The following is a 13,651-nucleotide window of genomic DNA, read 5'->3' as shown; positions in this document are numbered from 1 at the left end:
GCTCAATTTCGTTTCGCTTCTGTACTCAGTCTGAGACAGCGTCAGAGCTTTCCGTTTTCCTCCGGCCTGAAAACAGCCGGCCAATCAACGAACAGAGGGCGGGCTGAGAGCCGTGACGTAGATGCTGATTGTACCGTGGATGCGTAGATTTACTTCACATAATCTGCAAAAGTCGTTCACAGCCATGTTCACTCCGGTATTTCGCTCTATGGTTTTGTTTTCGCATCATACATGTGTTTACAGTGGAAGTTAGATGCGGCTGAGCATGCGCATAACACACGCCATAACCAAACGTTATGTGATTGGCTTACGGGTAACCAATGATTTTAAACTTCAGACAAGCCCCCCCCCCCCCCCCCCCCCGCGAGAGAGAAAACACTTCTATTATGCACTATTATGCCATTCCAGACTCTGTCTACGAAGCAAAGCGAAGTTTGGTATTACCAGGCTAATTTTAAATGGTGAAAAGGAAAATTCCCCACAGCTTTCAGAAAGAATTAAGACGCACAAGTAAAAAGACTAAATAGCAAGTGGCCAAATGAAAACCTAGATCTTTTTGGGTGGGGACAGGGGCAAGTCTTGTAAAACTACTATTATCGTCTCAAAATGTGGAAGTGAAATTTCTTTAAAGGTGCCATAGAATGTGAAATTGAATTTATCTTGGCATAGTTAAATAACAAGAGTTCAGTACATGGACATGACATATAGTGAGTCTCAAACACCATAGTTTTCTCTTTCTTATTTAAATCTCGTTTTTGAAAAACACCCCTGAAAAACGGGCGAATCTCCACATAACACCAACTGTGACGAAACCGATGGGATCATTAATATGTACGCCTCTAAAAATTTGCATATGCCAGCCCATGCTCAGTGCCAGGCGAAACTGCATAGCCGAATCATCAGAAGTTCTGCAGGTGAAGAAACAAGCAGGAGGAGGATCATAGGGAAAATGGCAGATCTATCTATAATCTATCTATCTATAATCGGATACCGCTACAGTTTAATTCGAAGTTGTTTAGTTGCTCTGCCCATTTCACCACGGACTGTTACAACAATATCAAGCAGCCAGGCTTCTCTCGGCGTCTCAAACGGACGAAGGGGGCAATTTCAACTAACGTTATATTCCCGCAAGCGGCAAGTAGGGATTTTATTAACGATAATTTACATTGTGTTATCTAGATCCAGCGCGATATTGTTTTTTCCTCGAGAGACATCATGGCTTGCAAACGAGCGAACGAAGCATGGCAGTTGCTCAGTGTTTGGTTGTACAAATGAACACAAAAATATTTTTTTGCTCCTTCATCCGAGCCTCTGGAGAACCAGTGGGTTATGTGAATTTCTGATGTGTAATTGTTCAAATTCAGACAGATAATCTTTCTTTCAAAGTCGTTCAACACTGTTTATGCATCAGTATATCGCGTTGCAGTGATAAGATCTTCATTCACGCGATCAACAGGCTGTCATCTGCTCAGTGCTCATCACTGAAACCTTTTATGTGATGGGAATAGATCTAAATACTTAAAAAAAAACTTCTCATGATTCGTTAATCCCGATAGCTGTAATAGTAAAAACATATAAAAGCTGTAATAGTAAAAGTTTTCCAGATAGCTCTACATGTAATGCCAGATATTTCATATGCAAGCATGTCAGCCAATCACAGCAGTGGGCAACAACACTGAAGTCTCACAGCAGACACGCCCCTTCAAACAGAGTGTTCAAATCAATGGATGAAATCAGGCTAGGAAATATGCCTTTTATTTCTAAATTATAACAAATTTTGATCTAAAAAACATACTAACATTATAAGGGCACCCCAGGAAACATTATAAAATAATAAAATAATCCATTCTATGGCACCTTTAAGGAACATAAATGATTATATAGGAGGTGGTGTTTTTCATTTCAACTATAAGAAGCAAATTACTTAAATTTGCTCACATTATATTGTCCTTTATAGAAAATGGATTGTTCCGAAAGATACGTTAGAATGGAGATGGAATGTGAACCAAAGAAATCATTTTGGAGAGGTTTGGAAGATTTACAATTTCACATTCAGTTGGAGAAACTATCTTAAAGCTTTTACAGCATGAGTGAAATGGAAAATGTTTCGCAGTTACATTTATTTTAATGTCTTGACAAACTTTTTTAATCTATTTCAAAAGCAACTTTTATATTTGAAATGCAATTGGAATCGAGAATGCTGTGAATGTTTCTTCCTCGGGGGTAGTTGGTACTGGATAACATCATTTTTAACAACAATTAATCATGTTCATGCTAATTATGGATATATATATATATATATATATATATATATATATATATATATATATATGAATAATCATTTTGCTTATAATCATATAAATGAATCAAGGATTTTGTCTGTTTTCTTCAGGTCGCTTAAATCAAACTGGCATCTTTGTGCTTCTAGGAACAGTTTGCATGATTTATTTCATCATCATGACTTCTGTCATCTGTGAGTTATTAATGAAATACTGTCTTTAGTGTTTTGCTACTAGACTGCTTTCATTTATCACTGGTGTGGATACGGACTGCAACATCTTTGTGTTTTTAGTGTGACAAATAATGTGAACATGGACTTTTTTTGTTTAAGATAAAAATTTACTAAATTGCTAATTGTGATATGAACTGAACTGCTTTGCTCTGAGCTTTAATAAACTATTTGAATTAGCAAATGAATATATAAAATATTTGCAGAGAAGCTGAAAAAGTTTGTTTGTTTATTTTGGTTTGAAGTTTCGCATCAAGAAAGAAAGTTCTCAATGCTGGAGAGTTGGATTAACAGCCATACGTCTGATCTAACCTCAGTCAAATCTGAGTTTCAGATCTCAGGTGAGAACTTCATCATCATCATCATCACAGATCAGTTTTGGTAATGGAATGTTAATTAATAATTGTTTTTGACAGGTAGTGACCTAGAAAAGAAGGTTTCTGAGCTGCAGAATTTGGTGTCCAGTCTGAGTTCATCTTTGAACATGTCTGGATCAAGTAACGCAATGACCAAAGGTTAGTGTCTTGACTGCCGTAACTGATGTTTTATTTTGTTTTATTAGGCCATTTATGGATAATAAAAATAAAAAAAACTTGAGTATCATGATGATTTAAAAAAAAAATCTTTTTAGAACAAAGTTTAAACATAAATGTCCTACATTACTAATGTCTGTTTGGGGTCAAATCTTTAATGCAATTAATTTCTGCATGATTTAAGTGTCTCAGCAGAGCATGACTGTTAAACATCTCTTCTCTTTGACACAAGATTTAATACGTGCATTAAAGTCATTGATTATTTACTTATCATTTGTCCCTCTTACTCTCCAAAAGAAATGCATGAAAAGAAGTTGTCTAATATTGAGACCTTGATGACTGATCTCGGCTCTTCACTGAATTCACTCGCATCCAAACAAGAGGAGAACCAACAAAAGCTGGGTGAGTGCTGGACGTACATTCAGCTTTGAATAATCCTCATATCTAACACAAGCTTTATATTTCTATTTCTTTCTCCTACAGATCGCCAAAAGGATTTGATGGACAGTTTGGGTTCGGCAGTATCATCTCTTAGGTCTAGACTAACACGGGACCGTATGATTTCATCTGCGATTTTTCACCATGCACAAAGTAATTTTATAAATTCTAACTGTATTCATGAAATATCATGTTCTTCAGAATTGTGCTTTTCTTATATTAGAGGTAATCAGGCTGATATGTTGTTCTGTTTGGCTTTTGTCTCTGGCTAAAGTGGAGATGGCAAGCTCTCTGAAGGACATGAAGAATACAGTGGAGGAACTGGCATCATTAGTTCAAGCTTCGTCTTATAAAATATCATTAACCAGTGAGTAAATTCTAAATTCAAGGTGTAATATTGTGCTTATGTAGTGTCTGTTTAATCACAGACATTCTGAGCAGGATTACATTTCTTTAATCTGAATGAGATGGAAAAACAGAAAGAGATTTGCTGTGTAATTATTTGTGAGGTTGGTTGAGGAAAAACTGTTTGATTCAGACGGTATTAAAATCATAGAACATCAGTACAGCCAAATATTAATTAAACCTCTTCCCCACAGAGAAAACTTGTCATGCCCAGGGTTTATAGGGAGATTCAAAATGAAAATTTGCAATGCAAATAGTGTTGTGTGATAAAACCATTAATGACTTTCTTGATTGAATCACAAGAGGAGTTGACTAACCGAGTGTCTCAGAGAGAGGTGGAGTAAATGATGACAGAATTACTAAAGTGTTAATTTAGTCTTGTCCTCGTACATAGGCTCACTCACATCAGGCTGTAGTGGACTTGAGTGGATCCCATTCAGCAACAGCTGTTACCTGTTCTCTGGTCACTCAATGAACTGGACCGAAGCAAAAGATTACTGCGAAGAGCAGGGCGCGTTACTCTTAAAACTAGAAGAAGGCTCTGAGAAGGAGTGGGTGAGTACCAGAAACACACACACACACTTTTCCGTAACCCTTTCAGGGATAGTGGCCACTGTGAGAAAACACTTTTTTTTATTACCTCTCATATTGCTTTATAATTTAAAGCAGGAATGTTTCCATTTTTTATGGTGTTTTAAGTAGCGGATCGGAGGTAATGTGTTCGCAGTGAAGGAAAACTATATAATGGAAGGAAACTGGTATGCTGCAAAATGCTAATTTATTAAAAAATAAAATAAAAAGAATGCTACAACTAGGGATGTTCATTGGGGGTTTTTCCTAACCGACAACCGAAGCTCATTAACTGATCATTAATCAATAACCGACAAGATTAGAATTAAATTAAAATAGACTGGATTAGTGTCTGTGACCCATTAAAAATACCAACATTTGTTTTTCAGGGGTTTAGTTTTGCATGTGCAAGTAACAGCATAAACAACAGAACACGAGGATACAAACAGCGTCACATCATGCACCAGTAGCGCTTCTATCAACAAAAACTTAATAAAATCATATATATATAAGGAATAAATACGCAACACGTATAATTCACTTAAAGGTGCATTGTGTGATATTTAAAGCTGCAGTGCCAGTCGGCAAGTCTGGCAGATTGAGTCGACTTAGCCAAAATTTTGAATGTTTACAACTCTCATGCGTCATGCCCCTCCCCCACTACCAACGAGCACCCGCCCATCGTCAGTGCATGTGTACCTGATTTTCTGTGAACACGTCCGTCTCTTCAGCATCGATTGCCCTGGCTAATCTATCCATAGATAGCAATAACCGAGGAATTGGAAGCTTGTTAGTAGATTTTCTCTCCGCCATCACGCTTCGTACAATCTTCAGGCGAACTTCAGGCGTGTCGTGTGCATGTGATATTGTAACGTGCGCGTCTGCGTGAGGGAGAGGGGATCTGTGGCGTGTGCACGACCTGTGATTGACAGTCAGATCTCACACCCCCCTGCGCTGATTGGACCTGATAATCCAGGAGCGGTGGATTTTTGCAAAACATAACACGCTCCAGGTGAAGTTAGAAGCTCGGGTTTTTTTCTAAAACCACCTTATTTATGATGTTCTGTCGGATTATAGTGTCGATTTCACTGAATATGATAAAAAAAATGTTGCCGACGGCAGCTTTAAGAGGATCTGTTGACAGAAATGCAATATCATATACATAACTATGTTTTCAGTGGTGTATAAAGACCTTACTTAATGAACCCTTGTGTTTTTATAACCTTAGAATGAGCATTTCTCTCTACACACACCGCAGGTCTCCTTACATCGACATGTTTCTATGGTGGCCCTAAAGGGACAAACGCGTTTCATCACTATGTTGTTCTTCGTGCAAAGAAGCGAGCTAACGTCAGCGAATAAAACACTGACACAATGATGAACAAGTAACAATAATAATTATAAAAACAATAAAAATAATTAAGTAAATATAATTTCTTAATTTATCTTTGTAAAGAAACCTCATTGCTTAACTGGCAACTCTCTGCTGTCTACGTCACTTCCTGTCGGCCAGCGTAACTTCTGTTGGGTGCAGTTCGCAACCTCACCACTAGAAAAAAATCACACACTGCACCTTTAAATAATTAACAGAGTAACAAAACTGTGTGACTAGTAGGCTATATGCTGAGTTTCAGTTCATTTTTGTGACACGCTGCAAAAAAAAAGAAACCGAGATGGCAGAAACAGGCATCCTGTTTGTTTTTAAAAAGTTTTGTTTTTATTGTGAGTGTACACAAATAAAAGTAAACCCTTTACAGTTTCTAATCATGTCTTACTCTTATCTGTATGACCATATATGACAGAGTACTTTAAGTTGTTTCCACTGTTATAAAATTCCAGTGATCCCGCCTCACGTGCACACACACGACATATCAGTTCTAGCATTGCTAACTTGACATTGCAGCCTGTTCATTATCAAAATTAATACAGGCAACCAAACATAAAAAGCTACACTGCTTAAATTAAATAGTCTGTAGTGTAAAATCTATGCCGTTCAGCGTGAGCATTTCTGAGCATGTGAAGGATGATGTTTTACGTGGATATTTGAACGCGTGTGAAATACAGAGCCTAGTTTATATAACAAGTTATAGTTTAGCATCCATATACATTGCAAATATGGAAAATCATGCCAAATGAGAGAGGTAGGCTACGTTGGCCCAACGCAGGTTTCTGTTTTCGCTTTAAATGATTTTGTTTTGTCTTGACGTTTATAAAGCTACTTTTATTTTTCATTCTTGTTCCGTTCTGAATATTGCAGCATTTAAAGGATTTGTTGTGGCGTTTGGGGAACTAAAATAGCCTATAGCTATGTTTATAGTGTTGGGTTTTTTTTTATATTTCGCTTTATTTACCAGTATTTTACATTAATGTTATAATAATACATTTATTTTAAAAAATGTGACTTATACACAACCTGTTTTTCTCTTAAAAAATGTTTAACGTTTTCAAAATGTCTTGAAAAATTACTTTAAAAATTACATTACTTTTTAAACCGTTAAACCGATTGTATTAACCGGTCAAAATTCTTGCTCTTGGTTAAAACCAGTTAATTATGAGCATCCCATATCGCTACAACTATAAAAATGACAATTTTATAAGGAAAACTTAGGTGGTTTTCATTGTAACCATTATGCCTACAGAAAAAACGGGGTTGTTACGTCATGTAACCATTGTGTGTATACAGGAAATCACTGGGTGTCTGTGCATGAAAGGGTTAATACCTTTATTCTGCCTTTCAGTATTATTATTTTTTTATCTCTCCTCCTAGGAATTTGTTACCCATTTGTCCAAACCATTTGAATACTGGATCGGTCTAACGGATCAGACCACGGGCCAGTGGAGATGGGCGGATGACACTAATTGCACCATGGACAAAGTGTGAGTTGAATTATTGTTAAGCACATGCAACTTAAATTACAAAAAAAACGTTTTCTATATGCATTTTTTTGGCTTTGGTTACAGACACTGGGGACCTGGGCAGCCGGATGAGTGGCAAGGACATCCGTATGAGGGAGGAGAGGACTGTGGACAACTAACAAGAAATGCGAATATTAATGACAACCACTGCTCCCTCAAGTTGAAATTCATATGTAAAGGATCCAAGGATTCTTAATCGCAACCTATTAGTATGTTGCTTCAAGAGAGCGACCATGGATTTGTTGTGTTTTCTTTTTTCTTTATTCATTTATAATCCTTTAATCATAATCATTTAATTATTCCATTTAATCATATAATCGTTTATTCATTTTTATTACATTTCCTAGTTTTCAACATTTTTCATCCAGTCCTTCCAGTTGCATAGTTCGCCGGTGCTAGGCTAGCGCGAGTCAACGGTATCTGCTAGCCTGCCATTAAAAACAGTTTTACCCACTCCACAGTACAGCAAAAGCAAATAAATTATAACGCCAGGCTATCGATGTAAATGTCTGTAGAGAGAATAATGTTAGAAATCAAACTACCCTTTCATCACATTACAATAGTTATACTTTCCCTGTATTTGTTAGCACAGTCTACAGCAGCGGCGGAGTGATATTAAGTTACCTAGGCAACCGAGAGAGCCGGTCCACATGACAATCATGCAAGTGTATTTCCCTGCCGCTGACACTCATCCCTCAAAGTAAAGTAGTTTGATTTCTAACATTATTCTCTCAACAGACATTTACATCGATAGTCTGGCAAAAGCAAACCCTTCAAAACTTCTGTTAAAAATATTAAACAAAAATAGAGAGTCAATGCATCAATGCATCAATGCATTTTATCTCTACACCCTTGCTTCATTTAGAATACGCGGTTCAATGAATATGCAAATTAGCCCCGCCTCCACTCACTCACACCAGCTCGGATTACCTGGGGCCTGTTTCAGAAAGGAGGTTCAACCAACTCTGAGTTAAAACTTGAATTCTGAGTTGACTTACCCTGAGATGGGAAACTCTGAGTTTTCGGTTACAGAACAGCTGAATTGAGTTAGTTCAATCAACTCTGAGTTAAGCGCGTGCACCACAACTATAAAAAGCCATTATCAATGGAGCACAGATATTATGAGTCACCATGGCAACAGCGCCAGACAAAAAGAGGTCTTCATATTTCTCACCAGTGCGAACATTATTACTGTAATTTTACAGTATTAGAACATTAATACTGTAATTTAATTAAAGGGATTACTCTTAATTCTTCTGTAATTTAAAGTAAAATCTGATGTAATTGCATTAGACTATAGAACAATTCTGTATATTTAAAATACATTTTTAAAAGGTATATTTTTAATGTAACCTTCTCATATTTATTTAATTCTCATAAATAATTCATGCAATTGTATATTGTTTATTTGAAAGCATTAAAAGTGCTGTTTCTTGTCTCTCCTTGTATTGTTCAAGTGGTTGAGGTTGATATGGTAATTAGTAATAAGTAAACCAATGCTTTCTAAAGATTGTCATTATTACATTAATCTAATTACACTGTTGAAGATGTCATTTGTAGTTAGTAATACATGTAACTTGCCCAACTGTTATAATATCAGAGGTGAAACTGGAAGAACAGTGTGTTATTCAACCTAATTTTAATTTTCATGTAGGGGCAATCCTGCAGGCATTAAAAGAACATGGCAGCAGCTGAAAATTAAATATAAAAACATAATTCAATCAAGTAAGGCTTGAGCATATCATGGGTGTAGGCTACCTGACTTTACAAACATTTGACATATTAAATAACTAAAACATCCAGTGTCTAGCAGTGCAGCAGCATTTTTGGCTGAGGGACTTCCTGGACGGACTTCAGAGCCAGTCCCAAAGATCCAAGGGCCTTCATAAAATGGGTTTACATATGTGTTATTTTTTATATAGGCTATTTTTTATATTTCCATATATTTTACTTTGAGTTAGGATTTGTGTTGGTCCCAATAGATTCTGATGGTAATATCTGTCTTTTGGAGCCTCCTGTCCCAACAGAACCCCAGGCAGTTGTAAGTAGCCTATCAATACACCAGAAATTATGACAAATAGTGTTATAAAGTGCACTCAACCAAATGCTCATCACATGGGGATAAAGAGTTTCTGCTGCCAGAGCTACAGAGGTAATGTTAATATTATGTGTCTACACATCAAACAATCTACACATTCACATTTTTGTCACATTTTTATGTGGAGTAGCCTATAGAATCAAAGTTTAAATCTAAGTATAAACAGGTATTCGTATCTCCCCCCGCGCCCCAGAGTGTGTGTGAACAGCTGGAAGACGGTCCATCAACTTCTGCTGCACAGATGAACACAGTTCAGTGATTTTCAGTAAATGCCACAGTTTAATTCTGTAGAATTTGTTCAGAACTACATTATGTAACTCTAATCTACTACTGTATTTTTAGTTGCCAGTTAAGGAGTTATATAGACTTCATCTTATAAAAAAGAAAAAAAGAAAAAAAACTGCAGTAAAAATAGCAATATTTTATTTATTAATAAAAGATTAATTTTATTAATAAAAATGTACTGAAAGAATTAATAAGGTGTTTAAACACTACTTCCTCTTTAAAAAAGGGGAGGAGACCAATAGAAACTCTGGGTTTACCGAAGAAAACCTGCTCCCGACCAGGTTAGGTTCACCTCTTAAAGGCACAGTATGGCATTTTTCTCCACTAGGGGTCGCTAACCTATTTACAATAACAAAGGCGTAGTTTGATGACGCAACATTTGCTAAGAATTATGGATCTTGTCGTCAACGTCAAGCCGACCGATCTAATAATGTTTATGGATGACTGAATACATCAATGTTTTTATCATGACTGTGATATGAAGCAGTTCGGGATTGCTAAGAGACAGCTATCAGCTCCACACGCGACGCGAGTCCCGCGGATATAAAAGGAATATGGACATTTCATTCTACCGAACTACACGCAAGTGCAGGATTACAACTCACAGGTCAGTTTATTAGACAAATTAAACTTGTGAGGTAACGCAGCGCTGTGTCACTTGGTCTAACATTACACTATCACACTAAACTGCATTTGAATGTGTTTAAATGTATGTGTTAGTCTGTCTGTATGAGACTAGCAGTAAGCTAGATCAACATTAGAATAACATACAGATCATATTCTGACATTTTATCATTGTTGAACTATAAAACATTGATTAGTTTTATGTAAATGTGCTCTCCTGTTTAATAAAGTACATGTAGGAGCGGTCGAAGTCTCGGACGTGGAGCTCTCGTTTATATACTGTCTATGGGAGCTCTCGGCATCTCGAAAACACCGCGCTGATATTGATTCTCGTTTTAGTTCTCCTTTTTTATCCAAAGTCTGCTTGCCATGGTCCATAATGTTTGAACGAAACAACAACAGCGTGCAAATAGACATTGCAAACTACAAAGTTGTCCACGTCAGTCGCTTTGGTTACTATCAGACGGCTCTGGTTCATAGCTCTGGTTGCCATGGCAGCACGAGCGGAAACCAGGGACAACGCGGATATGACGGCATTGGCGGCGACAAAACGGAAATAAAGAAACGGGACATTTCTCGAATTAAATTACAAATTTCTCCTGGTTTGAAAGTTGTTGGAAACAGTCGGGATAATGTAAGTACACAACTAAATAAAATATATAACATAGATATAGTGATTTTTGCTATTTTTAAAGCAAAAAAGTTACATATTGTGCCTTTAAGTGAGTTTAAGTTACCTCTCTTTCAGAAACGGGCTTGACTTACTCTGCTTTCTCAGGTTTAACATACCTCCCATTCTGAAACAGAAAACTCAAGAGTTTCCCTCATTTCAGGGTTAACATACTCAGAGTTTTCACTTAACCTCCTTTCTGAAACAGGCCCCTGATCTACTCTCTCAACTTTACTGTAGTAAACACACAATGGCACAGTGGAAATATAAATATAATGTCTTGCTAATGTTACACAAACCATCTCAGAGTCAGAAAGCAGCCTTCTAACAATCATCAGAAACGCTTTAAAGGGGTCATATGATGTGACTTCTTGGTTTCCTTTTTCTTTAGTGTGTTATGTAGCTGTTAGTGCAAGTATAAGATCTGCAGAGTTACAAAGCTCAAAGTCTTAAAGGTCCCGTTGCATGCGATTCCATGTTTCAAAGTTTAGTTAGTGTGTAATGTTGTTGTTAGAGTATAAATAATATCTGTAAAATTATAAAGCTCAAAGTTCAATGCCAAGCGAGATATTTTATTTAACAGAAGTTGACTACATCGAACGGCTGGATTGGACTACACCCCTCTACTTCCTTCATTAGTGACATCACCAGAACCGTGTTTAGACTAACCTCCGCCCACAGGAACACAGGCGTATTGATGGCGAAATGTCAACAGACGGTTGATGTTTATCTATAATCGGATACCGCAAAAGTTTAATTCGAAGTTGTTAGTTTGCTCTGTCCATTTCACCACGGACTGTTTTTCTAACCTGGGATAATATCAAGCAGGCTTCTCTCAGCGTTTCATACTGACGAAGGGGGCAATTTCAACTATATTCCAGCAAGCGGTAAGTAGTGATTTAATATGGAAGTAGCGATCAACTTAACATCGTTTCTCTTAGTAGGATGAAAATAATCTTACTTAAACTGTGATTAATATACAGAAAGCGATCAAAGAACAATCCCTTTCCAATCGTCCAAGCTGTCAATCAATCACACAGCGCGAGTTTATCTGGACACTTGCCAAAACTCGTTATGAAATAAATGACGCTGTTACACTGCACAACGAAGCTCTTACTGTATTTATATACCTCATGTTTGCATTGGTGAAATCATTAGTGAGTGCAGAAACTGCGTTGCAATGATAAGATCTTTTTTCACGCGATCAACAGACTGTCATCTGCTCAACGCTCACTGCAATTTTTTATGTGATTGAAATAGATCTAAATACTTAAAAAAACTTCTCACGATTCGTTAATCCCGATAGTTGTAATAGTAAAAACGTATAATAGCTGTAATAGTAAAAGTTTTCCAGATAGTTCCACATGTAATGCCAGATATTTCATATGCAAGCATGTCAGCCAATCACAGCAGTGGGCGTTTACACTGAAGTCTCACAGCAGACACGCCCCTTCAAACAGAGCGTTCAAACCAGGGAATGAAATCAGGCTAGGAAATATGCCTTTTATTTTTAAATTATAACAATTTTTGATCTAAAAAACATACTAACATTATAAGGGCACCCCTGGAAACATGATAAAATAATAAAAATAATCCATGGAATGGGACCTTTAAACCCAAACTGCTTTGCTAAACGTTTTCCAATAATATCGATATTTAAATCGGTAAGCATCAAATATGAACTCATAGAGCATCGATACATTAGCATAGTATTATTAGCAGCATTATTCTATAGCAGAAGCATTCTGTGATCTAATTAAAAAATTATGTATAGGCTAGACAAACGTAAGATAATATTTCCGATTTGTGTCTGACTTCTAATAATAATTATTAAAACGTCCTCATTGACAATCTGCATAAACCTACTATTGACCTGTTTTGAGGTGTTTCGTGAACTTTTTTTGCACTTGAAACGGAAAACATGAGGAGAAATCGAGTCGACTATGATGCGCATGCGCAGTAGCTTCAGCATCACCCTTGAGCTCATTCCTTTATGGATAAATATGGAAGTCCAGTTCCGCAACATAAGAAAAAAATGCTTTGGTAAATCATAATTATGACAAACTAAGTCGAAATTATGACATAAAAAAAGATGAAATTATGAAATAATGGAATAAAAAAACATTAAAAGTTTTCTAATAATTTCCACTTTTTATAGGCCTATCATAATTTCGATTTAGTATTTCATAATTTCGAGGTTTGTAATCGCATACATAAGCATATCATGACTGCCATGTCAATTTCCACTTTTTATTCTCATATCCTAATTATGACTTAGTATGTCATAACTTGCGATTTTAATAACTATGATTGTAATAATTTAGATTTTTTTTTTCTTAGAATGTTTTAATTTTTTGTCATATTTAAGATTTAACAAAGGATGATTTCTTTTTTTTCTTATGTGGCAGAAATGATCTCCCATAGATAAAAGCAATTGCAAATAAAAATAAATAAACCCCTTTAATCAAAACCAAAATGTTCAATTTGACCATGCTAATTCTGGGTAAATGGTCAAGGGTGAAGGTTCAAACAAGAGGCAGACAAACCACAGTGAACCTGAGTGAAAACAGATGATGATGAAAACACTGAGCAAGCAGTTTTAA

At 36.4% G+C, this 13,651-nt stretch overlaps 1 protein-coding gene across 1 annotated transcript; it reads left to right on the top strand.

The window, feature by feature from the left end:
- Positions 1 to 1,863: 1,863 nt before the first annotated feature.
- Positions 1,864 to 8,813, top strand: LOC311083564 (uncharacterized protein). The gene is made up of 10 exons (XM_084115178.1): positions 1,864 to 2,027; positions 2,393 to 2,473; positions 2,755 to 2,850; positions 2,926 to 3,024; positions 3,340 to 3,444; positions 3,526 to 3,633; positions 3,755 to 3,847; positions 4,280 to 4,440; positions 7,223 to 7,332; positions 7,417 to 8,813. Exons 1-10 carry the CDS (start codon positions 1,961 to 1,963, stop codon positions 7,565 to 7,567), a joined length of 1,071 nt encoding a protein of 356 aa, XP_083971304.1. The 5' UTR covers positions 1,864 to 1,960; the 3' UTR covers positions 7,568 to 8,813.
- Positions 8,814 to 13,651: the final 4,838 nt, after the last annotated feature.

The sequence above is a fragment of the Abramis brama genome, assembly GCF_963993115.1.
Source record: "Abramis brama genome assembly, chromosome: 5".
Classification (NCBI taxonomy): Eukaryota; Metazoa; Chordata; class Actinopteri; order Cypriniformes; family Leuciscidae; genus Abramis; species Abramis brama.
Note: the sequence above shows the minus strand (reverse complement) of the source record. Positions and strands in the feature narration are given on the sequence as shown.